We start from the raw sequence: 27,263 nt of genomic DNA on the forward strand, positions 1-27,263 counted from the left end.
CAATGCGGATTTACTGTATAGCACAAGGAATTATATTCAATATCTTGTAATAAGGTATAATAGAAAATTATCTGAAGAAAATTTATATATACCTGAATCACTTCGCTATATGTACAGGAAACTAACACAGTATTGTAAATCAACTATACTTCAATAAAAATTAAAAAAATATATAGGCTTTAAGCATACTGTAACTGTAAAAACAGGCAAGGTGTCTGCTCATTAATCTACGATGTCTGTCTGAAAAGGTGTTTGCTTGGTCTCGCTCCCATGTAATGCCTGTACACCCACGCTGGAGACTAGTGGAAAGCACGGCATTAAATGTGTTCAGTTCTTTTTTTTTTTTTCCTTCTTCCTAAATTATGTTTTCAGTTTATTTTCTGTGAATGTTTGAAAGGATTAAAATTGGTAAATGTAAAAGACAAAAATTTAGTTCAGGGAGATTAGCCTATTTCCCTTTTTTTTGGGGGGGGGTCAGAATCAAATTATCTTTCCAAGCAATCTGATTTTTATCCAAGTACATCTATTTGAGAAGTTTTTAGGACTGAAGCTAAAGTCATCTATTTTCAACCCACTCTGACATGCCTCCTTTCACTTTCTTTCTTTTTTTTTTTTGGTCTTTTTAGGGCCACACCCACAGCATATGGAAGTACCCAGGGTCGAATCAGAGCTACAGCTGCTGGCTTACACCATAGCCACAGCAACGCAGGATCCGTAGCTGCATCTGTGACCTACAGCAGAACTCATGGCAACGCTGGATCCCTAACCCACTGAGCCAGGCCAGGGATTGAACCCACATCCTCATGGGTACTAGTCAGATTCATTTCTGCTGCTCCACAATAGGAACTCCCTCCTTTCACTTTCTAATGCAGAACTCTGTCCTACCTCTTGATTTTACTTTCATTGTTTATAAATCCTGACTACCTGATAAAAATACTTTAGGTCTAAAAGTCATAGCAATTAAGGCAGAATTGCAAAATGTTTACAAGTACGGATTTCTGTATCAGAAAAGCTTAGGAATGAATAGATTGATGCCTTTTTTTTTTTTCTTTTCCTTTTTGGCTGCACCCACAGCACTTGGAACTTCCTGGGCCAGGGATTGAATGTGCCACAGCTGTGGCAATGCTGGATCATTAACCTGCTGCACCACAGTGGGAACTCCAAGAATAAATATGAATTATTTTTGCAGAATTCATTTCATTTTTACCTCTTTTAGAACCTAAGGACTGACTCAAAGAAATCTGACTTTGATTTCTCTAAAAGTGCCTTTTAATATGGTACTATTGAAGGGTGTGGTGAGCTAACTTGGATTCTCATGAAAAGAGAATTCTTAAGGAAGCCCTTCCCCCTTTTTTTTTTTTTTTTTTTTGCTTTTTAGGGCCGCACCCGTGGCGTATGGAGGCTCCCAGGCTAGGAGTCTCATCGGAGCCACAGTTGCTGGCCTACACCACAGCCACAGCAACACTAGATCTGAGCCTTGTCTGCGGCCTACACCACAACTCACGGCAACACCAGATCCTTAATCTACTGAGCAAGGCCAGGAATCGAACCCTCAACCTCATGGTCCCTAGTTGGATTTGTTTCTGCAGTGCCACGATGGGAACTCCTTAAGTAAGCCTCCTTTATAGTAAGTTCCTATTTCATCTTTCCAAAACATCATAATAATAGTAATGACAATAATAGCTTACATTTATTGAGTTATTTTTTCCCAGATATTATGTAAACTATTGAGAGTTACGAATTCCATAAATTCCCTAAATCTGCAGAGGCATCTTAATGGTTGATTTATTTTTGAAAAGCTATTTAACACGATTTTTTTGTTTTGTTTTGTTTTTGTGGTCCAGGGGGTTCCTTTTAGGTAGAACACAGTTAGTGATAATGCTGCTGTTTGAAGTTTGATAATAAATATTTGTGATTTTATGTAAGTACCATTCTGGTAAATGTGATGAAATAGACATGTCAGCCTGCTGTTTATGTGCTTTCCTTAAATTTGAGGGTGTACTCTTGGATCCTGAAACAGGCTTTACCAGTATTGCAGCTCAGCAAAAATGCAGCTGAAGCTGAAAGTTCTCTTTCTGCTCTTCTATTTGGTCATTTTGTACACCCACTGTATTTATGGGAGAAGCTAAGTTTATCCAGGGGACCAAAACTTCCTCACAGCATGTGGGTGGTGAAATCTTCCTCTCAAAAGTTCGTAGAGGGTTCTAAGGATTTTAAGAGTTTTCATCTCCAGATTTATATGTGTCTTAGTGGGCATTAGAGGTTATTGAATAGGAGAAAATTAGATTTGGTGGTATATAACTTGACTGATAAAAGTACTGAAGGTTTATAAATTGTGAAAGTTCCTGATACCTATTTCTAGATTAGGTGGATATTTTTGTGTTATTTGTTGGTTCTGGGAAAAAAAGGAATATAATTTTAATACCATCACATTTCTGCCTGTTGGTGTGTAGCTTGTCATTGTTGAACTATATCTGGAAGTTAAGTACTGTGTCCTTTTCATTGGACTTAAACATCTCACATTTTTTAAATTATTCACAGAATTTGTCTGGTCCTAAGTGTTTAAGTAGTTGCACTAGCAGATCTTTCAACAGGGGAGATCTTAGTGCCAAGTTTTTTGTTTTGTTTTGTTTTTCTCCCCATGCCCATGGCATGTGGAAGCTTCTGGGCCAGGGATCGAACCAGTCCAGTGGCACAGCAGGGACCCAAGCCACTGTGGTGACAATACAAAATCCTTAACCTGCTGTGCCAAAAGGGAAGTCTATGCCAAGTTTTTATTATGTTTTCCTTTTTTTTTTTTAATGGCCACACCCACAGCATATGGAAGGTCCTAGGGCAGGGATTGAATCAGACTTAATGCTGAAGTTGCAGCAACACTGGATCTTTTTTTTTTTTTTTTTTTTTGTCTTTTGTCTTTTTGTTGTTGTTGTTGTTGCTATTTCTTGGGCCGCTCCCGCGGCATATGGAGGTTCCCAGGCTAGGGGTCGAATCGGAGCTGTAGCCGCCGGCCTACGCCAGAGCCACAGCAACGCGGGATCCGAGCCGCTTCTGCAACCTACACCACAGCTCACCGCAACGCCGGATTCTTAACCCACTGAGCAAGGGCAGGGACCGAACCCGAAACCTCATGGTTCCTAGTCGGATTCGTTAACCACTGCGCCACGATGGGAACTCCTCAAATAATATTTTATTTGTATTTATTTATTTATTTGTTGCTTTTTTTTTTTTTAGGGCCGCATCTGTGGCATATGGAAGATCCCAGGCTAGGGGTTGAATCGGAGCTGCAGCTGCTGGCCTACATACACCACAGCCACAGCCACATGGGGTCCAAGCCACTGAGCTGCATCTGTGACCTCCACCACAGCTCATGGCAATGCCAGATGCTGCAGAAGTGACCCAAGCTTCAGTAACAATGCAAGATCCTTAACCTGCTGTGCCACAAGAGAACTCCTCAAGGAAAATTTTAAAAAGTCAAAGTTTTTGAACCAGAATAGTAAAGATACATGAGTATTTACTAAGTCATGCATATTAGCTATCCAGGTGTTTTGAAAGTAATGTCAGTTGCATCGTATAATAGCCATTTTGTATGCATAAATTTCATTATTTTTGTGGTTTGTCTTTATCTCTGGAAAATTAGTGTATTGGGGGTAAAATTGACATCTGTTTGGATTTTATTAATTTTGGTAGGGTCTGGAGTTTTGGTGTCATAACAAGAAGTCTTGTACTGTTTGTTTGAATTACAGATGCTTTCTGGCTCTATTTTATGTTCTTGAATCTTCAAAGTAGTGTGTCTTTGAGTTCCCTGTACTTGTGCCAGGAGTAGTTGGTACTAAGTCCATTCTGTTTTCTACAATGTTTTACTTTTGTTTCAAAAATATCAACTAAAGATATTAAAGTATCACTTGTTTCCATGTCCCCCCCCCCATGATATATGTTTCTTAATTGTGAGGAAATATTTTCTTTGGTTCATTAGTAATTATTTCAGACATGCTCATTGGAAAGTTAGGAGATGTTTTCAACTTAAATTTAGTTACTGTTCTTTAATCATTTTAGAACTGAGTTAACAGCAGCTTGGCTGATGATTCCTTACTGGAGGATTGCTCTTCATTAGTCACTCACTTATTTATTAACTTCTTATAATTTCAAATGCTGATGTAGCACCTGCTAAATGCCAGTTCTTCTGCCAAATAATGCAGATACTGAGATGACTACATCCCTGCTTCAGGGAACTTGGAGTTTTGTTGAGAAAATATTTTGTTGCAAAGAGTATAAAATGCTATGGTAGAAATGAGCCCAAATGAAAAACTGAGTCTAGAAACTGGTCAGTTTGGGCTGGGCCCTGTTGCCTAAGTGAGATTTAACTGACCATGGAAAGGAATGGGCAGAAGTTTCTAAATAGAGGGTATTTAGAAATACAGTCTGTGATAGCCACTCAGAACTGCCATTAGAATATCATGTATTCCTATGAGAATGTGTGTCCCTCAAAAGCAGACCTCAACCTGTCCTGTTCGTCAGTGCCTAGCACATAGTAGGTGTTTAATAATTTGTTGAATTAATGAGTGAAAGAAGTGTAGGTAATCAAGCTTACTGTGTTTTTCTCTCCATTTTTTTGGAAAGAGATGAATTTTGATGATTTTAAAGCAGGCAATTTAACAAAATATTGTAAAGTGAGTAAGAAACTATTCCTGTGCTGAAGGTTAAGTCTTTTAAGAGGAAATACATATAGACAGATCATTGTAATTCAGCATGATTACATTTATTAAAAATATTTGCATATCTCTATTATGGATTTCTTAGGTCCCTGAAAAGTGGTGGGTAATTAAAATAAAACCTCAAATTAAAATTATTTCATTGATAGAATATAGATCACTTTGTAGGTCATTAAAAAATAACAGTCATGCCCTGTTTTTGCTCTCTGAGGTTAGTATCAATATTACATAAATACTGTGATGAAAAGTTTCTAGGTAATGAAAAAAAGTAACAATTCTGTCAAGGTATTGGCATCAACAAATAACAGTGTTTACTGTGCTTAATCCTTGAGTAACATGATTTTTCCCAAATCTGCATACTTTTATACTATTATTTATTTAATGTCCTTTTTGTGGAACACCTTTAAACTTTTTTAATTTTTTTTCTTTTTTTTTTTTTCCCCTTTTTAGAGCCGCACCTGCGGCATGTGAAAGTTTCCAGACTAGGGGTCAAATCAGAGCTGCAGCTGCTGGCCTACGCCACAGCCACAGCCACGCCAAATCTGAACCTGAGCCACATCTTCAGGCTATGCTGTTACTTGCAGCAATGCTGGATCCTTAACTCACGAGGCCAGGGATTGAACCTGATCCTCATGGATACTAGTCGGGTTCGTTTTGCTGTGCCACAACGAGAATTCCTAAACATATTTTTAAAGAAGCTTTGTATTGCTACCATAGTGAAAGGCTAACATCTTTTGCTCTAAATAGAAAGCAACCTAAATGTAATGAAAATAGAACAACATTATAAAACCTACTTGCTACTCTTTGCAGAAGGTGCTGAGTTTGGAGCTTGCTACCCTTTAATTAAAATGGGAGATTGGGAAGTGTTGAAGACAAACTGGCACTTTGCTTAGATTTTCTCCACGATGTAAATAGAAGAACTGAAAGAGCCTTAAAAATGGCATAACTTTCCCACTTGGTGTCGTAAGGGAGGAAGGCTGCACCCTGTTTGTTGACAGGAGCAGTTCCCCCAGAGCTTCACAGAGAGAAGAGATTTGGGGGCTGGGCCTTAAAGGAGAAATCTTGTGTTCACTTGAAAATAAGGCGACGGTGGGCCTCTTAAACCTAGATAATAGCATCTGCAAATGTTGGAGACTTTAGGATATAGTATGGCGGCAACATCTGATTTGAGGGAAGTGGAGAAATGATGGGAGATGAGACAGGAGATATAAAAAGAGGGATTCATGGTTGAGAGCTTGGTGCCTGGTAGCAGATTGTGGACGTAAACCTGTAGGTAGTGGAGATCACTTTGAAAATATTGGTTACTCTCTGGGGCCACCTGCCCACAGAAAATCCCAGTTAGCTCATAGAGAGAGAGGGCAAGGTGACCGAGATATTCTGGAACCAGCTAGGGAACTTAGATCTATTTGGAGATTTATCGAGCGTTAATTATGGGAAATGGATGATACCTATAATTCCCTGTTTTTCAGTTGAAAAACTGAATTCCAGGAAGATTATATTAATCACTAGAGATTACATAGCTAGTCTTGAGCTCATTACATTTTACTTTAGAGTGCTGTACCCAGAACTCTTAGTATGTTTCGGTCTTGAGGAGTTCCCTGGTAGCTCATTGGGTTAAGAATCCAGCGTGGTCACTACTGTGGCATAGGTTCCATCCCTGGTCTGGGAACTTTTGCATGCCGTGGGCGCAGCCAACAAAATTTAAATAAAAAGATACTGTGGATAGGACCTACTATGTGTATGCATTTAATTACCAGGGTGATAATCTGGATTAATCAGTAGTAACTTTTTCTAAACTTTCATATACCATCTCTTTAATAAAATTTAGGTTATTTAGTCCTAAAGTCCAGCTAAGCCTGAGAAGATCAGCTAGCTTGAAACTTCTAAGAAAGAAGTTTTCCAGATAGTCACTGACGTATTAATAATTGTTGAAAGAGTAGAGTGATTAGAAGTGACTTTGGGGGAGTTCCCTCATGGCGTAGTGGTTAACGAATCCGACTAGGAACCATGAGGTTGCGGGTTCGATCCCTGCCCTTGCTCAGTGGGTTAACGATCTGGCGTTGCCGTGAGCTGTGGTGTAGGTTGCAGACGCGGCTCAGATCCCGAGTTGCTGTGGCTCTGGTGTAGGCTGGTGGCTACAGCTCCGATTAGACCCCTAGCCTGGGAACCTCCATATGCCGCGGGAGCGGCCCAAAGAAATAGCAAAAAGACAAAAAAAAAAAAAAAAAAAAAAAAAAGAAGTGACTTTGACAGTAAATTAAAGCACTCTTGGGAGGCAGATGGCATGGTGGTTAAAAGCTGCATGAGCCAGATACACCTGGATTCTAGTCTCAGCTTTGCTAGTTATTAATCTGACCTTGCGCAAGTTATTTAATTCTCAGTCTCTTCATCTGTTAAAAATAGATGAGAATACGTACCTTTCAGGAGTGTTACCCAGATTAAATGAGAATTTACATGTAAAGCAACTGGTTGGTGCCTATTACATGACAAGCCTGAAACTCATGGAAGTTATAATTGTTTTTATTTCCTAAGCACCCATATACTGTATTGCCACTAGTCAATTAAAACTCTCCTCTTCAAGCTCAACCATTATACTTATAATGACTTTTTTTTTTTTTTTTTTTTTGCCATACCTGTGGCATGTGGAAATTCCTGAGCTTGAGATCAAACCCAAGCCACAGCAGTGCCCCAAGCTGCAGCAGTGACAGTGCTGGGTCCTTAATCTGCTAGGCCACTCCTGATTCTGGCTTTTTAAAAAGTTTGCTGTTGGAGTTCTTGTAGTGGGTCAGCAGTAATGAGCCCAACTGGTGTCTGTGAAGATGTGGGTTTGATCTCTGACCTCAATCAGTGGGCTATCTGGCATTGCTGGGAGCTGTGGTGTAGTTCGCACATGCGACTCGGATTCCATGTTGCTGTGGCTGTGGTGTAGGCAGGCAGCTGTAGCTCGGATTTGACCTGTAACCTGGGAACCTCCATAAAGCCACGAGTGTGGCCCTAAAAAGGCCAAAAAAAAAAAAAAGTTTGCTATTAAGTGGAAATTAATATAAAAACTGGCTTCTGTTAAACAACTGGCTGGGAAATGTATTTGTGTTGCTTTAGTTGACCAGGAATTAGTGCAAAATGTAACATAGCTATGGAAATTTTGTGTTAGGAAGTTTCTGTATTTCATTTCTCATTGAAGTGAACTGAAAGAAAAAATACTTTTAGTGTGATAGTTGAAACACTACAATGTGTTACCAGATGTTAATGGGTTCTGGGACATCATGTGGTAGTTGATAATCCTTATCCTAGATGGTGGTTGTTGGAGCTTGATAAATTGCGGTGTTTAAATGCACGTCTCAAATTTGTGTGTTTTTTCTTACTGAAAAAAGTTGCAAAATTGGATGGATGTTTGGATTTAGAATTACGTTATTTATGTAATTAAAACAATATAAGTAGACTTTACTTTTTTTTTTTTTTTTTTTTTGTCTTTTTTTTTTGATGTTGTTGTTGTTGTTGCTATCTCTTGGGCCGCTTCCGCGGCATATGGAGGTTCCCAGGCTAGGGGTTGAATCGGAGCTGTAGCCACCGGCCTACGCCAGAGCCACAGCAACGCAGGATCCGAGCCGCGTCTGCAACCTACACCACAGCTCACGGCAACGCCGGATCGTTAACCCACTGAGCAAGGGCAGGGACCGAACCCGCGACCTCATGGTTCCTAGTCGGATTCGTTAACCACTGCACCATGACGGGAACTCCAAGACTTTACTTTTTAGAACAGTGTAATTTACAAAAAAAATTGAGATAGTAGTGCAGGGAGTTACCAGATATACAACATCAAGTTCCTATTATTATTAACATCTTATATTAGTAAGGTGTATATACTGCAATTAATGAACCAATATTGATAGTTATTATTAGCTAAAGTTCATACTTCATTTAGATTTCCTTAGTTTTTACCTAATGCCCTTTTTCTGTTTCAGGATCCCATACAGGATATTGTGTTATCTTTAGTTGTCATTATTTGTGTAAGTTTTAATTAGATCATCTTAATTAGACACATTAATTTATTTGCAAAATATGCTTTATTCTCAGATATCAAAGCCATACCTGTGTGTGACACGTTACTCAAAATGTTCTTTTCTCTTTTTAGGGCCACACCCACAGCTTATGGAGGTTCCCAGGCTAGGGGTCAAATTGGAGCTGTAGCTGCTGGCCTATGCCACAGCCATAGGAACGCCAGATCCCAGCCATATCTGGGACCTGCACCACAGCTCATGGCAATGCCAGATCCTTGACCCACCGATCTAGGCCAGGGATCGAAGCCATATCCTCTTGGATCCTAGTCCGGTTCATTAACTGATGAGCCATGATGGGAACTCCTTTAAGTGTTCTTTGATTGAGGATGGCTGGCCTTTAATTTCACTTTTTTTTTTGGCCTCTCCCATAGCATGAGGTGGTTCCTGGGACAGGGATCAAACCCAAGCCACAGCAGTGACGATGCTGAATCCTTAACCCACTGAGCCACCAAAGAACTCCTAATTTCACTTTTAATAATCCTTTTACAGGTATAGGTTCCACCATGTTTGCAAGTAGTCTGTCTTACCTTTTCGGGTTATACTTTGATATTTCTTACTTATTTTCATGAAAGTGTTCATTTTAGTCAATTCTTTCATGTGATGGATATGGAGTACATCTCATAGTGTCTGAATGAAATTATAATAATTTCCCTACCTCTTAATTGACAAGAATAGTGATGTCCTACTTTGTGGCATCATTTACTTTATGGTCATCTTAGGTGAAATGTATTGTTTAGCACGTGAGATAGATAAGAGCATTATCCCAGTTTTGAAGACAGGGAAACACAAGCTTAGGTGAAGTGCCAGGCCCCAGATCCCATTGCCAGGAGGTGTCAGAGCCCAGTGTTCCGTGCCTCAGCTCTTCTGACTCTAGTTTTTTGTTTGTTTGTTTGTTAGTATCCTTTCTGTTGTGTTGTATGAAGTAGTCACTATAGAAAAGTATAAAGTAGTGAGTGGTCTTCTCTTATGGACTTTTACAGCGTTAATCTTGAATTTATTAAATGTGTAAAGTGAAGATTACTTTGTTTACTTGAACTCTAGCTGTTTCAGGCTGAGAGTTTAGAACTGTTCGATACATATCATTAACTTTGGATGCTGTTAATTAGAACTTGTCATTAGAGAAAACGTGAACCATGATTCTCACTCTGTAAAACATTTGAAATATTTTCCCCCTACTTTAGGTCCTTTGGAGTCACAGGAGTTGGTTCAGGCATCGTTGCTAACATCTTTAATACGTGTATCCTCCCTGGAACTTCTGATGTATTTTCTCATTTGCACATTTCACCTTATCAGGCTGTGTTTCCTCTCCATGCTCTGTTAGAAGTAGGTATGCTTGCTTATCAGGAGTTGACAGACTTTTTCTATAACAGGCCAGATAGTAGATATTTTAGGCTTTGTGGGCCATAAGGATTCTGAAGCACTCTGGCACCTATTTAGCTCTGCTGTTTGAGCATGAGAACGGCCATAGGTAACATATAAACAAATGGACGTGGCTGTGTTCCAGTAAAACTTTATACAAGTAGATAGCTGGCTGAATTTGGCCCAGAGGCCATCATTTGCCAACCTCTATACTGTTGTTGGAAGGATATGGAAACCCAGTGTGCCTCATTCCTTCAACTGAACTCTCCCTGCTGGGGTCTTAGGGATAAGTCCTCGTAAGGCGAATTGAAAAGTTTAAAACCTGACCTAACATGCATGAGCATAATCGATTTTATTTTTGTAGAAAATGTGATAAGTAGCCCTGAGCTTAATATTGTAAATTTTCATTCATTTTTTGGCCACTCATTATCTAACTTTGAAGATGCTTGCAAATTTTAGGAAAATAATTCTGTTTATTATCGTGAAATGTGCCTAACGTTAAAAATTCTTTTTCTCTGGGCAACTTGCTTTAGCAAAGAGATATGAGAATTTCTTGTGTTTGGCCATGTTATTGGGGGTTGGGAATACATAGATCGAAGAGGTGTTCTCATCTTTTGAGGGAAGCCTTCATTCTTGCTGGAAGAACCAAATGTAGACATTAAAGATGAAAATAAAAATTAAAATAATGTCAACAAAATGTCGACATTAAAGATGAAAATAAATGGGAACTCCTCATTTATCCAATTTAGTGGTATGGATAAGCAATGCTTTAAGAGTTCAGAGTTGGAATTTATTACTGGGGTCAGACTCTGCTTGGGAAGGACAGTTTTATTGAGCTAGGCCTTGGAAATTAGAACAGGCAAATAAGATGATGTAAATATAAACATAAAAGTGAATTGAAAATAAAAATGAAAAGGCAGGTTTGCTGGGATGGAGGGGTTATATAGGGAAATAATGTGAGATAGGACTGGAGGTGAGGGTTAGGGCAAGACTGGCCCTTGAACATTAGGCTAAGGAGTTTGGAAATTATCCTCTAAGAAGTAAGGAATAAGTATAAATTTTGAGCACTTTGATTTTTCCTTTAAGTCTTTCATGAAACTCCCAAATAGTATTTTTAATGTTTTTAGTACAATATGCTTACTTTATTTTTTTTTGTCTTTCTAGTGCTGCACCTGGGCACATGGAAGTTCTCAGGCTAGGGGTCGAATCGGAGCTGTGGCTGCCACCCTACACGACAGCCATAGCAATGTGGGATCCCAGCCACTTTGCAACCTGTACCACAGCTCATGACGCCACTGGATCCTTAACCTCCTGAGTGAGGCCAGGGATCGAACCCATGTCCTCATGGATACTAGTCGGGTTCATTGCTGCTGAGCCACGACAGGAACCCCATAGTATGCTTACTTTAGTTAGCTTTTATTGATAGTTTCATAGTGTTTACTTTTTCTTTTCCTATCCATCAAAAACTACATAATGCCGTTCCCATTGTGTCTCAGCAGAAATTAACCCAACTAGTATCCATGAGGATGTGGGTTTGAGCCTTTGGCCTCATTTAGTGGGTCAAGAACCTGGCATTGCTGTGAGTTATGGTGTAGGTTGCAGATGGAATTCAGATCTGGCCTTGCTGTGGCTATGGCCTAGGCTGGCAACTGCAGCTCTGATTTGACGCCTAGCCTGGGAACTTCTGTATGCTGCGGGTTTGAGGGCAGCATCTCTGTGGTGCCAGGATGCAGACTTGATCCCCGGCTAGCACAGTGGGTTAAAGGATCTGGCATTGCAGCAGCTATGGTGTAGGTCAAAACTGCAGCTTGGATCTGATTCCTGGCCCAGGAACTCCATGGGGCAGCCAAAAAAAGAAAAAACAAACAAAAAACCCTGCATACATGTTCTTCCTATGTATTTCTACCTCTGCTTACGAGGTTTTTAGCATGAATATGTTATTGAAATATCTTTCATTCATATATTCATTTAGCAAATGTGTACTGAATGCTTGTGATGTGATGGGTTCTATTCTAGTCATTGTGAGTAGAGTAGGGAGCAAATTAGGCAAAAATCCCTCCTCTTAGGGAGTTTACATTTTCTTGGGGAGATGGTCAACACATAAGACAAATAACTGGGATGTATAGTATGACCAGTGCTAACAAGAAAAACTAAAGTAGGGAGAGGTAATGTGAGTGTGTGGCAGGGTCGGGGTTGGAATTTTAGGTAGGGTGGCCAAGACTTCATTGAAGAAGATGACTCTTGATAAAGACCTAAAGGAAATAGGAGTTCCTGTTGTAACTCAGCGGAAACAAATCTGACTAGTATCCATGAGGTTGCAGGTTCAACCCCTGGCCTCGCTCAGTGGGTTAAGGATCTGGCATTGCCGTGAGCTGTGGCATAGGTCGCAGATGCGTCTCAGATCCTGCATTGCTGTGGCTGTGGTGTAGCCCAGTAGCTGAAGCTTTGATTTGAGCCCCTAGCCTGGGAACCTCCATATGCCAAGTGTATGACCCTAAAAAGACAAAAAAAAAAAAAAAAAAAGAAAAAAAGGCCTAAAGGAAGTAGGAGACCTGGGTGGTGAGCAAGTGCAAAGGTACTGGGGTGGAAGTATGCCTGGCATGTTTGAGAATATGTCTGGAGCAGAATGAATGAGGGATCTGGTAAGAGAGTGGTCATATGTCCTTGATTATATCTCTTGTCTTGATGAAATTATTTATTTATTTATTTATTTGGTCTTTTTAGCTATTTCTTGGGCCGCTCCCGCGGCATATGGAGGTTCCCAGGCTAGGGGTCGAATCGGAGCTGTAGCCACCAGTCTACGCCAGAGCCACAGCAACTCGGGATCCGAGCCACGTCTGCAACCTACACCACAGCTCACAGCAACGCCGGATCGTTAACCCACTGAGCAAGGGCAGGGATCGAACCCGCAACCTCATGGTTCCTAGTCGGATTTGTTAACCACTGCGCCACGACGGGAACTCCTTGATGAAATTATTAATACTGTCCACTTTTACTCCCAGTAGTGTCCTGGTTTGGATTGTAAGTTATATGGTCTTCTGGGAATAGGAAGTGAGGTCAGAGAGGTTCAGAGGGATGGAGGTAGACCATGGAAAGCCAAGAAAAGAAGCTTTTGGAGGATTTTGAGTGCAGGAGAGAGATGATTTGACCGAGACTTTCACAGATTCACTCTGGCTGCTGTGTTAAGAGGAGGCTGGAAGTAAGGACTAAAGCAGAGAGCCTGTGGAAAATCTTTTCTTCATTTTCCTCAGGGAAGTAGGTGGCAAGGAGCCGAGAATAATGAGAGGGGAAGAAGTTGGAGATTTGAGGAGAGAGAATGGTATGAATTTGTTTGTTGCCTGGGAGAGTAGAGGAGTGGTGGATGGACTGGGGAAGTAATAGTGTGTGTGTCCCCCATCAGGAAGGGCCCATAGAGGGTTTTTTGTATGGTTTTTATGGCCACGCCCATGGCATATGGAAGTTCCTGGGCCAGGGACTGAATTCAAGCTGCAGATGCAACTTAGGCTGTAGCCGAGGTGCTGGATCCTTTAACCCACTTTCCTGGCCAGCAGTTGAACCTACGCCTCCACATGACCTGAGCTGCTGCGGCTAGGTTCTTAACCCTCAGTGCCTCAGTGGGAACTCCTCATATATATACAGGGTTTGTGATCATGAATTTAGAGTGATATTAGCATGGTAGTGTGTGTTGGTTTTCTCTTCCACAGGTGTAAACTGGGAGTAGGCAGAGCATTGGATTTAACTGGGATTTAGTTGAGCGAGAGGGGCAAGTTGAGAGTGTATTCAGCAAGTGATCATCGTGATTGACCATGGGGTTTATGATAGCAGGGACACAGAAGAGAAGGAAAAGGGGTGAAGGTTAGTCAAAAGGTAGTGAGATTCATGGCTTGAAAGTCTTGGTGGAGTCAAATGATCACTGGAGGAGGGAGACTGTAGTGCATAACTGCAGCAAAGGGGTAGAAGTTCATATAGTCTAATGGAACTTGATTTAAGAAAGAAAATGCCAGAGTCGTGGCTCAGCGGGTTAAGAACCCTGCAGGTATCCATGAGGATTCAGGTTTGATCCCTAACCTCAATCAGTGGGTTAAGGATCCAGCGTTGCCACAAGCTGTGGCATAGGTTGCAGACATGGCTTGGATCCTGAGTTGCTGTGGCTGTATCTTAGGCCAGCAACTGTAGCTCTGATTTGACCCCTAGCCTGGGAACATCCATATGCCGCAGGTGCGGCCCTAAAAAGGAAAAAAAGAAAAAGAAAAAGAAGATGCTCACCAAGGTTATCTGGTGTTCTGGGCTTTATGTATTTATGTATGTATGTATGTATGTATTTATTTATTGTCTTTGTGACTTTTCTAGGGCCACTCCCATGGCATATGGAGGTTCCCAGGCTAGGGGTCCAATCAGAGCTGTAGCTGCTGGCCTACACCAGAGCCACAGCAACTCGGGATCCGAGCCACGTCTGCAACCTATACTACAGCTCACGGCAACGCCAGATCCTTAACCCACTGAGCAAGGCCAGGGATTGAACCCGCAACCTCATGGTTCCTAGTCACTGCACCACGACGGGAACTCCCAGTTAAACATTTTAGAAGCTGAATTCTTGTTTAGATTAGATAGAACATTACTTTCATGTGTTAATTTTTAGATGAAGCTATACTTGACAGTTTTAATTTCTAAACTGCATAAATTGGTTCATATTTTGCTCTTTCATTGGAAACACTTTATGTATCCTGTCTTGAACAGTATTTCAATTGTAACTAGACTCTGAGCTCCTTGAGATTAGGCGACCTGGCTAGGTTCCAAAAGAAGTCAGTAATTGTCAAATTAAATTATGTTAAGGCAGCAAGAAGGGTATGGTTTGAGAATTCTAGAAGATTTTCCTCTGTCATTTTATTATGGAAAATTTCTAATATACAGAAACTGTTGAAGGATAGTACAATGATCACCATATACCCACCAACCAGATTGGACGTTGTTTACATTTTGCTTAATTTTAAAAATCTTTTAATATTTTTGAACCAGGTGCTCGTGAGTTCTAGACACCCTAACGCTTTACTTCTACACGCTTGAGCACGCGTCTCTTAAAGAAAAGATATTCTTAAAAAAAAAAGAAAAAATGGAATTCTTGTCGTGGCACAGTGGAAACGAATCTGACTAGAAACCATGAGGTAGCAGGTTCCATCCCTGGCCTTGCTCAGTGGGTTAAGGATCCGGCGTTGCCATGAGCTGTGGTGTAGGCCGGCAGCTACAGCTCTGATTAGACCCCCTAACCTGGGAATCTCCATATGCCACGGTGAGGCCCTAAAAAGACAAAAAAGAAAAGATATTCTTCTGTGTAGCTGCAAGATTCCTGAGTCATTTTTGCAGAGATCTGGGGTAGTACTAATAATAGTTTACTGGCTCTGTCGCCTCTCACCTGAGCGGCCTTGCAGGTTACTCAGCATCCCTGAGCCTCAGGTTTCTTTGTTACAAAGCACCTGGCTCAGAGGGATATTATGAAGATTAAGTGTGTAAAGTTCTTAGAAACATACCAGGCACAAGTTTCATATAATACTCAATTGTGGTGAATAATACCACCACCAGCCCTTGTCCCTAGAGCTGGAAACTTCTACCTCACCTTGCCCATGTGTAGGAGAGAGCAAGTCTTGTATTTTCTACCTCCCAGTATCTCTCAGGTTTGTCCTGTTCTTCCCATTGTTATCAACAATTTCTTAGTCTTCCTTCATCCAGTTCCATTCCCACCTCCTCACCGTTTTCCTTACTGCCAGAGTTATACCATAGCTCATGGCAATACCAGATCCTTAACCCACGGAGCGAGGCCAGGGGTTGAACCCGAAACCTCATGGTTCCTAGTCCGATTTCGTTTCTGCTGAGCCACAATGGGAACTCCAAAAACTTGTCTTTTAAGTGTAGGCACAGGTACCTAACTCCTCAGTCACTCTCTTTCATCCTTATTTTCCATTGTACAAATCTTCCAGCATAATTCCCATAACATGTTTGGGCAGCCATTTGCTTGCAAGTCTGCCTCTTTCTACTAGATTAGAAGGCCCTCGAGGATACATACAAGATTTTAACCTTTTTTGTATCCTAGTACCTAACATGTTGCTCATTCTAGGCACAAAATAAATGTAGATGTGTCCACGTTTTATGGATGAAAAAAATTCTTAGGTTCAGAGAATATGCATTATGTACCCAAGGTAACAGAACTAATTAATGAAGCATTTCAGTACTGTTGTCATAACCAGAATACTTCCTCATAATTAAAACCATTTGTTCAATGATGCTGTTCATAGTCTGTGGATTTAGAGCCCCCTAGAGGATGTTAGAATTCCCACATGGAAGTCTACAAAGTCATAGGTGTTTTCTATAGGCTGAGTTAATAAGATTATATATGTATAATAAGATTGTATATGTATGTCACCACTTTTTTTTTTTTCTTTTTAGGGCTGCACCCAAGTCATATGGAGGTTTCCAGGCTAGGGGTTGAGTCGTAGCTGCAGCTGCCAGGCTATGCCGCAGCAGCATGGGGTCCGAGCCACATCTGCAAACTACACCACAGCTCAGGGTAATGCTGGATCCCCGACCGACTGAGTGAGGCCAGGGATGAAACCCGCATCCTCATGTTTTTGTGACTAACTTAATAGTGAATCATCTTGATGAGGTAGACGTATTTCAGCCTTTTGAGAGGAAAGCAGTCTGAGGATTTAATACAGGAGATTTGGAATAATAGCTTTGCAGCATTTGCTAGGGAATTGATAAGGTATAAGAAAGTGTTTTCTGAAAGCAGTTGAATTCAGGTTAGATGATACTATCTGAAACTTTCCTAGTCATCAGTAGTTGATTAAAATAAAAGAAAGTTTAAACATTTCTGAAATCAAACTTCAAGTTGTTGAATCTATTTCTTTGAATAGGATGGTTTTGAGTATATTTCTCTCTTCCACCATAATGTTTAATTCTCTTTTTTTTTCTTTTTTGGTTTTAGCACCAAAATATTTATTTAATATATATGACACGTTTTCATTGGATCTCTAAACATATTGAGAGTTCTGTTGTCTAGGTGGTCAGCCTCTTTAAGAATCTGAATTTACTGCAAATTGTTTCGTATAAATTCTAAATAAATCCATTAAGGTCACTTATGAATCTGACTGGGACAACGTTTTTCCCCCCAACTTTATTGAAGTATAATTAACATCAAACATTGTGTAAGTTTAAGGCATATATTGATTTGATATACATATACTGCAAAATGTTTACCACGGTAAGATTAGTACATTCTTCACCTCACATAATTACCGTTTTCTTGGTATTATGGTGAGAATGTTTAAAGCTTTTGTTTCATAGCAACTTTCAAGTATAGGATCATGATGTTTTATTCTTTTTCTTTCCTTTCTTTTTTCTTTTCTTCTTTTTTTGGCTGCACCTGTGGCATGCAGAGTTCCTGAGCCAGGGATTGAACCCGTGCCACAGCAGTGACAACACCAGATTTTTTTTTTTTTTTTTGCTTTTTAGGGCCACACCACAGCATGTGGAGGTTTCCAGGCTAGGGGTTGAATTGGCTGCCGGCCTTCGCCACAGCCACAGCAATGCCAGATCCTTAACCCTCTGAGCAAGGCCAGGGATCGAACCCGCAACCTCATGTTTCCTAGTCGGATTCGTTAACCACTGAGCCACAATGGGCACTCTCTGTACCACCTCTTCTCAATCCGTTTATCTGTCGTTGGATGTTTAGGTTGTCTCCATGTCTTGGCTATTGTGACTAGTGCTGCAGTGAACATAGGGATGCATGTATGTTTTTTAGTGAAAGTTTTGTCTGGATATATGCCCAGGAGTGGGGTTGCTAGGTCATATGGTAGTTTCTATATTTAGTTTTCTGAGGTACCTCCATACTGTTTTCCTTAGTTGTTGTACCAATTTACATTCTCATCAGCAGTGTAGGAGGGTCCCTTTTTCTCCACACCCTCTCCAGCATTTGTTACTTTAGACTTACTAATGATGGCCATTCTGACCAGTGTGAGGTGGTACCTCACTGTAGTTTTTATTTTATTTTTTTGTCTTTTTAGGGCTGCACCCACATCATATGGAAGTTCCCAGGCTAGGGGTTGAATCAGAGCTGGCCTACACCACAGCCACAGCAACTCGGATTGGTTTATTTTTGTTTTTATTTCTATTGCCTTGGGAGACTGACCTAAGAAAATATTTATATGATTGATGTCAGAGAATGTTTTGCCTATGTTCTCTCCTAGGAGTTTTATGGTGTCTTATGTTTAAGTCTTTAAGCTATTTTGAGTTTATTGTTGTGCATAGTGTGAGGATGTGTTCTAGTTTCATTGATTTTCATGCAACTGTCCAGTTTTCCCAGCACCACTTGCTGAAGAGACTTTTTCCCATTTCATATTCTTGCCTCTTTTGTTGAAAATTAATTGACCACAGGTGTCTAGGGGTTTATTTCTGGGTTCTCTATTCTGTTCCATTGGTCTGGAACCAATACCGGTACCAATACTGCACTGTCTTGATTACTGTAACTTTGTAATATTGTCTGAAGTCTTGGAGAGTTATGCTTGGTTTTTGTTCCTCAGGAATGTTTAATTCTTAATCAGAAGCGTTTTTCTAACTTAATGACTTTCTGCTGTCTGAACACAACATTGTATTCTATCTGGGCCACACTGCTTTTGCTGATTTAAAACAGTTGCGGTCTGGCAGGCGTTCTAGTTTCAAGGGTATAGCTTAACTAATAATGCTTTAAAATATGTGTGCTATTTATATCAGTTTGTTTAGCTACTAGATAAACAAGAATTGTGTGATTTCATTCATTCCTTTGGCAAATACTTACTCAGCTCTCTTCAGGCCCTCTCTTCAGCCCTGAAATTACAGTTATGAAGTGAGCAAAACAGGTAAACCTTAGCATCAGTGGCCCTTGCCTTTTAGTGGGGAAGCCATACTCTAAGTGTGATAAATATGCATATAATATAATGTTGGGTAGTGCCAAGTGCTTTTTTTTTTTTTTTTTTTTTTTTTTTTGTCATCATTTTAGGACATATGGAAGTTCCCAGGCTAGGGTCAAATCGCAGTTACAGCCACAGCAATGCCAGATCAAAGCCACATCTGAGACTATAGCACAGCTTGTGACAACACCAGATCCTTAACCTACTGAGCCGGGCCAGGGATCCAACCTGCATCCTCATGGATACTAGTCCGGATCTTAACCACTGAGCCACAATAGGAACTCACCCAAGTGCTTTTATAAAAAAGGCTGGAAGGAGTTCCCATGGTGGAGCAGTGGGTTAATGATCTGGCTTGTCTCTGTGGAGGTGCCGGTTCCATCCCCAGCCCAGCACAGCCCATTGCAGTCGATTAAGGATCCAGCATTGTTGCAGCTGTGGCATAGGTGGCTTGGATTCTGCCTCTGGCCTGGGAACTTCCACATGCTCAAGCACAGCCAAAACAAAACAGACAACCTTTCTTTTCTTTTTACTTTTAGTGATCAACATTTGTACCTTTTCCACATTTGAAGATGGTGAAGCTAGATATTCATACTCTGGCCCATCACCTGAAGCAGGAACGCTTATACGTAAACTCTGAGAAACAGCTCATTCAGAGGCTTAATGCAGATGTACTTAAGACAGCCGAAAAGTTGTATCGTACCGCGTGGATCGCTAAGCAACAGAGAATTAATTTGGATCGGCTTATCATAACCAGGTAAAGGAAAGGTTTTGAGGTCTTAAATTTTATGAACCACCGTATTTCTGCTTGTAGCAGTTATGTAACTGCCAACTGCAAATAAATCTCTTCCCAACAAGGTGCATGGTTTGGGATAGTTTAAATCAGCATGACAGTGGTGAGTCTTTGCTTATTTTGTTTACTGATTAACCTACATTAACCTAAGCACTGTTGTAGAGAATTAAAAATTTAGCATTAATATTTTATGCTACACCAATTAATTTTGTTTCTTGGTATTATGTATAACATTTTGTTATTGTAGAGAGTAAATTATCTTGTGTTCTGCTTTTCTTCTAATATCATTTAATAATATATGTTTTCATGTTTTGTTATTGTATATCTACTTTTTTTTTTGTTTTTTTGTCTTTTTGTCTTTTTAGGGCCGGACCCGCAGCATATGAAGGTTGCCAGGCTAGGGATCCAGTTGGACCCCTACACCACAGCCACAGCAATGCGGGAACCTAGCCAAGTCTGTGCCTACACCACAGCTCATGGCAACGCTGGATCCTTAACCCACTGAGCGAGGCCAGGGATCGAACCTGCAACCTCGTGGCTCCTAGTTGGATTCGTTTCCACTGCACCACAATGGGAACTCCTGTATAGCTACTTTTTAGTTTTAGAAACCTTGTTTTTCACCGTTTTAATACCCCATTGTTCTGTTGTTCCAAGAGGCAGTTTTTAATTCTGGGAATAGTGGTGCTCTGTTGAGAAAAGAAGAGTATATACTCTATGATTCCATTTATGTGACGTTCAAAAAGAGACAGGACTAATCTTTGATGATAGGAACCAGAATAATGGTTACTTCTTTTTACTTTTCACTGAACCTGTTTTAATATGAAGAACTCATCCTTTGTTATACTTTTTGGTTTTGACTTTCTTCACACATGCAGATACAGGTGGTCTAAAAGATTTCAGCAATTCCGAGTGATCTCATCGCTGGGACTATAACCAACTCACATTTCCATGTTTCTGTAGAGTATATGTGTTAGATATTATTATTGTTGTTAATTTTATTGTTTTGCTCGTTTGCTCGTTTTTTTTTAGTGCTGAAGCTTCCCCTGCTGAATGTTGCCAACATGCCAAGATTTTGGAAGATACACAGTTTGTGGATGGATATAAGCAATTGGGGTTTCAGGAGACTGCTTATGGAGAATTCTTGAGTCGATTAAGGGAAAATCCTCGTCTTATTGCCTCCTCTTTGGTGGCTGGAGAGAAACTTAATCAGGAGAACACACAAAGTGTCATTTACACAGTTTTTACCTCTCTCTATGGCAACTGCATCATGCAGGAAGATGAAAGCTACCTCCTTCAAGTTTTGAGATACTTGATTGAATTTGAACTTAAAGAAAGTGACAACCCTAGGCGGCTTTTGAGGAGAGGAACTTGTGCCTTCAGCATCTTATTTAAACTTTTTTCTGAAGGACTGTTTTCTGCCAAACTTTTCCTCACAGCTACTTTACATGAGCCAATCATGCAGCTGCTTGTGGAAGATGAAGATCACCTGGAAACAGATCCAAACAAGCTGATTGAGAGGTTCTCCCCCTCACAACAGGAAAAACTCTTTGGCGAGAAAGGCTCAGAGAGATTCAGGCAAAAAGTTCAAGAGATGGTAGAGTCCAATGAAGCCAAACTAGTGGCTTTGGTGAACAAATTTATTGGTTATCTCAAGCAGAACACGTACTGCTTTCCTCATAGTTTGAGGTGGATCGTGTCACAGATGTACAAAACTCTCTCCTGTGTAGATAGACTGGAAGTCGGGGAGGTCAGGGCAATGTGTACTGATCTCCTTTTGGCCTGCTTCATTTGTCCTGCAGTGGTCAATCCAGAACAGTATGGAATAATATCCGATGCTCCTATTAATGAGGTGGCAAGATTTAATCTGATGCAGGTATGCCTTTGCTATTGTTATTCATGTGGCATTCAGTTTAAAATCAGTGAATTGGGCAGTAGGAGCAGAAACAGGAAATATGATGACATTGTTATTATCTTGTTTTGGAGGGGGCTGCACCTACAGCATATGGAAGTTCCTGGGCCAGGGATCCAACCCAAGCCACAGCAGTGACCCAAACTGCTGCAGTGACAACTCTGGATTCTTAACCTGCTATGCCACAGGAGAACTCCTAGATGTTTTACTGTGGTATGAATGGCCTCTGTTGTTTGCAATGGCAGGTGGAAGACGAAGGACAGCTTCGACTTCTGGGGTGGATCCACAGACTTGATCACAGCCCTTCTGTTTTTGTTTTCTTCTTTTTAGGGCTGAACCTGTGGCATATGGAATTTCTTAGGCTAGGGGTCCAATCAGAGCTGCAGCTACCAGGTTACACACCACAGCCACAGCAACTTGGGATCCGAGCTGCATATGTTACCTTACACCACAGGTCACAGCAACGCTGGATCCTTAACCCACTGAGCGAGGCCAGAGGTCGAACCTGTGACCTCATGGGTACTAGTCAGGATCATTACCTCTGAGCCATGACGGGAAGTCCTCTACTTATTCTTTATAACTCAACCTAAACATAGTAAAATACAGTAAAGACTGATATAGACAAGGTGCACATTTTATTTGGGATCCTATTTGTATGCTGGTCAGGTGTTGTGAATATTCTCATGAAACAGGTTTTTAGAATGCAGTGGAAAAGTGAGGACTCTGTAAATATATAGCCTGTGTCTTCCCATCTCTGCTCTGGCTTGCAGGTTGGCCGCCTCTTGCAGCAGTTGGCAATGACTGGCTCTGAAGAGGGAGATCCCCGGACAAAGAGCAGCCTTGGCAAATTTGACAAAGTAAGAATGAGTACTATGTCATGGGGTGTGCTGTTTATAGAAGGTTCTGCTAAAGTATTAGCAAACCTAACTATACTCTTTATTAAATCTTTTCCCCATGTGATAGGGAAATTAAATATTCTTTTCAGAGTTACCTTTGGTTTGGCTCTAGAGGATAGTGTTGGATCAGCAGCCTACAATGTTGGGTCAGCAGTTTTTTGTTTTTTTTTTTGTCTTTTTAGGGCCACACCCGCAGCATATGGAGGTTCCCAGGCTATGGGTCGAATCGGAGCTATAGCTGCTGGCCTATGCCAGAGCCACATCAATGCCAGATCCCAGCCGTGTCTGCAACCTATACCACAGCTCATGGCAACGCTGGATCCTTAACCTACTGATCGAGGCCAGGGATCAGACCTGTGTCCTCATGGATACTAGTTAGATTCATTTCTGATGAGCCATGGCGGGAACTCCTGGATCAGCAGTATTTAAAGGAAGTTGTCATCAAAGATTACTAATTCTTGCTTATAGAAATGTTGGAGAGTTGCCATTGTAATGAGATCCAAAGAGCTATTAAGATTATTTTTATTTTTTATTTATTTTTTTGGCCTCGCCTGTGGCATGTGCAAGTTCCCAGGCCAGGGACTGAACTCACACCATAGAGCAACCTGGGCCATTGCAGTGACAACACTGGATTAAACCCGCTATGCCACAAGGGGACTCCTTAAGATTATTTTTTTAAATTTGATTTTTTTTTTTTTTTTTTTTTTTTTTTTTTTTTTTTTTTTTTTTTTGGTCTTTTTGCTATTTCTTTGGGCCGCTTCTGCGGCATATGGAGGTTCCCAAGCTAGGGGTCTAATCGGAGTTGTAGCCACCGGCCTACGCCAGAGCCACAGCAACGCCAGATCCGAGCCGCTTCTGCAACCTACACCACAGCTCACGGCAACGCCGGATCGTTAACCCACTGAGCAAGGGCAGGGACCGAACCCGCAACCTCATGGTTCCTAGTTGGATTCGTTAACCACTGCACCACGACGGGAACTCCTGTGGGGTTTTTTTTCAATACAGATATGAAATTGATGTAGTATCTCTTGTTGGAAAGATTATCCTTTTTTCATCGAATTGTTTTTCTTACTTTTCTGAAAATAATTAAAACACACACAGGAGTTCCCGTCATGGCGCAGTGGTTAACGAATCCGGTCAACTTTAATTTTTTTAAATATTAGGTTTAATATAATTTTCAAGAAAAATTTTCTGCATGCTTGTCCACCTGAGTCCGGAATTTTCTTCCCTTATTTTAAAGGGGAAGTATTTTATTGTGATTTTTTTTTTTCTCTCATGTTTGAACAGAGCTGTGTTGCTGCTTTCCTTGATGTTGTGATTGGAGGCCGTGCAGTGGAGACGCCGCCAATGTCCTCTGTTAATCTTCTGGAAGGGTTGAGCCGAACTGTGGTTTATATAACCTACAGTCAGCTTATTACTCTGGTAATGGCTTTATTCTTTAATAGAATTTTCTCAAAAGTCATTTATCTAAACTGGGCAGAGTCATAGATGAGTACATTGTGTAAGAAATATATATTGTGTTTGAAAAATTGATTTCACAAGCTAATGTCCTTTACTTCTGCCAGGTGAATTTTATGAAGAGTGTGATGTCTGGAGATCAACTGAGGGAAGACAGAATGGCTCTTGACAATTTATTGGCAAATCTACCCCAGCCAAAGCCAGGAAAAAGCAGCAGTTTGGAAATGACTCCCTATAATACTCCGCAGTTGTCTCCAGCAACCACTCCAGCAAATAAAAAGAATCGATTGCCTATAGGTAAAGAGGATTTCTCATACTGAGGCTTTCCATTAAATTTAATGTTTTCAATTAGGCTTTGTTATTGCTTAGTGTTTTGCAGTATAGTTTTAAGTAATTTGTAGAAGCCTTTCTCCTCATTTTTACTGATAGTAATTTAATTTTAAAAAATTGCCCCCAAATGGAGTTCCCACTGTAGAATAGTGGTTTAAGGATCTGGCCTTGTCTCTGCAGCAGCTTGAGTTGCTGCTGAGATGCAAGTTTAATCCCCCGCCCCAGCACAGCGGGTTAAGGATCCAGTGTTGCTGCAGCTGTGAGCTGTACCAGATTTGATCCCTGGCCGGGGATCTTCCATGTGCTGTGGGTATGGCCAAAGAAAAAAAAATTGCCCCAGATTAGTTACAGTTCATCAGTAGGCTTTAGCTTTATCTAGTCATACTTTTCATAATTAATAGGAATCAGGCCACTCACAGTATACTTTACACACACATATATATATATATATATATTTTTTTTTTTGCTTTTTAGGGCTGCACCCTTGGCACATGGAGGTTCCCAGGCTAGGGGTCAAATCAGAGCTGCAGCTACCAGCCTATACCACAGCCACAGCAAGGCAAGATCTGAGCCATGTCTGTGACCTACACCTCATGTCATGTCAATGCCAGATCCTTAACCCACTGAGCAAGGCCATGGATCAAACCTGCATCCTCATGGATCCTAGTCAGGTTTGTTAACTGCTGAGCCATGACAGGAACTCCAGTAAACTTTATATTTTAATGTCTTCGACATTTTTGGAAATGTGATTTGGCATGTCATCATTTGACTTTCTCCAAATTTCTTCTTTTTGTTGTAGTTTTTTTTTTTTTTTTTTTTTTTTGCTTTTTTAGGGCAGCTCCTGCAGCATATGGAGGTTCCCAGGCTAGGGGTCTAATTGGAGCTGTAGTCTCCGGCCTACGCCACAGCCACAGCAATGCCAGATCTGAGCCGTGTCTGCGACCTACACCACAGCTCATGGCAACGCCGGATCCGTAACCCACTGAGCAAGGCCAAGGATTGAATCTGCAACCTCATGGTTCCTAGTCGGATTCTTTAACCACTGAGCCACGGTGGGAACTCCCCAAATTTCTAAATAATATAATGATATTATTGTAGAAGTTTCTATCAATAAAGTTGAAAACATATAGTTATTATTTTCCCATTATTAATAGTCTTGTGTTGATTGAATTAAGATTCCTGTTATTTTATAAAATAAAACTTTCGTTTTATTTTTGTCAAGTTTATTAAGAATTATGTTTAATAATTAAACTTTGTTTCCTTAGTATTTATTATCTATATATTCACAAATTAATTGAGCGTATGCTATGTACCAGACCCAGGATAAGCACTTTCTAAATGTTCTTTTACATTTAATTCATGCAAAAACTCCAAGCAGAAGGAGTAGGTATAATCCCTATTCTCTAGGTAAGGCACAGTGTTCCACACTGGTGATACGGAGGCCCTTACGTCAAGCCCTTACACTCACGTTAGTTGCTCAGTCTTGTTGGGGAGCACAAGAGACTAGGACTCTTCAGTGTATGGAGGGTCTGATGGAGGAAAGCACAGAGGGTTATGGGGACACCTGACGTAGTGGTGTGGTGCTGCTGTCAAGAGAGGATCCTGGAACCGATGAAGGCTGTGCTTTCCTTTGGAGGATGAATGGACGTTAGACAAAGTAAACAAGACCCAGAAAGAATGTTTAGGACAAGGGTATTTTAGTGTCAGCTTTTTTTTTTCCCTTCTTTTTCAGGCTGCACCTGCGGCATATAGAGGTTCCCAGGCTAGGGGTCCAATCGGAGCTGCAGCTACTGGCCTATGCCACTGCCACAGCAATGCCAGATCTGAGCCTTGTCTGCAACCTACACCACAGCTCACAGCAACACTGGACCCACTGAGCGAGGCCAGGGATCGAACCTACGTCTTCATGGATACTAGTCAGATTCGTTTCCAGTCAGCCATGATAGGAACTCCTAGTGCCAGCTTTTTAATGACAGTGAGGAGCTCAGCAATGTTTAGTAAACATAAATAGTTAACAATATTTTATACATTTTGAAGAATGAGATTTCATTTTTATTTATTTATTATTTATTTATTTATTTATTTTTTTGTCTTTTGTTGTTGTTGTTGTTGCTATTTCTTGGGCCGCTCCCGCGGCATATGGAGGTTCCCAGGCTAGGGGTCGAATCGGAGCTGCAGCTGCCAGCCTACGCCAGAGTCACAGCAATGCTGGATCCGAGCCGCGTCTGCAACCTACACCACAGCTCACGGCAACGCCGGATCCTTAACCCACTGAGCAAGGGCAGGGACCGAACCCGCAACCTCATGGTTCCTAGTCGGATTCGTTATCCACTGCGCCACGACGGGAACTCCCAGATTTCATTTTTAAACTCCCATGAGTTGATTTGTTAAGAATTGTCAGGAGTTCCCCTGTGGTGCAGTGGGTTAAGTATCCAGTGTTGTCACTGCAGCAGCCTGGGTTGCTGCTGTGGCAGGGGTTCAGTCCTTGGGCCAGGATATTCCACATGCTGCAGACATGGCCAGAAGAAAAAGAAAGTAACTGTCAGTTTCTTAACATTAATATACCTTACTGGAGTTCCCGTCATGGCATAGTGGAAATGAATCCAACTAGGAACCATGAGGTTGTGGGTTCGATCCCTGGCCTTGCTCAGTGGGTTACGGATCCGGCGTTGTCGTGAGCTGTGGTATAGGTTGCAGATGCGGCTCAGATCCCATGTTGCTGTGGCTGTCTGTGGTTTAGGCTGGCAGCTATAGCTCTGATTGGACCCCTAGCCTGGGAAACGCCGTATGCTGAGGGTGAGGCCCTAAAGACCAAAAA

The 27,263-nt window shown here is 41.1% G+C and overlaps 1 protein-coding gene across 50 annotated transcripts in view; it reads left to right on the top strand.

Annotated features, from left to right (window-relative positions):
- Positions 1-27,263, top strand: part of GAPVD1 (GTPase activating protein and VPS9 domains 1) — a 76,835-nt gene that overhangs the window by 4,832 nt on the left and 44,740 nt on the right. For all 50 annotated transcript variants that reach the window (XM_021068637.2, XM_021068642.2, XM_021068681.2 and 47 more), the window contains 5 exons: positions 19,599-19,816; positions 20,882-21,725; positions 22,532-22,618; positions 23,945-24,079; positions 24,223-24,412. In XM_021068637.2, the coding sequence (XP_020924296.1) occupies positions 19,632-19,816; positions 20,882-21,725; positions 22,532-22,618; positions 23,945-24,079; positions 24,223-24,412 (1,441 nt within the window). In that variant the 5' untranslated portion in view covers positions 19,599-19,631. The remainder of the gene's footprint in view (positions 1-19,598; positions 19,817-20,881; positions 21,726-22,531; positions 22,619-23,944; positions 24,080-24,222; positions 24,413-27,263) is intronic.

The sequence above is a fragment of the Sus scrofa genome, chromosome 1, assembly GCF_054392235.1.
Source record: "Sus scrofa isolate SSC_HxYL_T2T_F1_AM1 chromosome 1, Sscrofa_HxYL_maternal_Yorkshire_Landrace_v2.0, whole genome shotgun sequence".
Lineage (NCBI taxonomy): Eukaryota > Metazoa > Chordata > Mammalia > Artiodactyla > Suidae > Sus > Sus scrofa.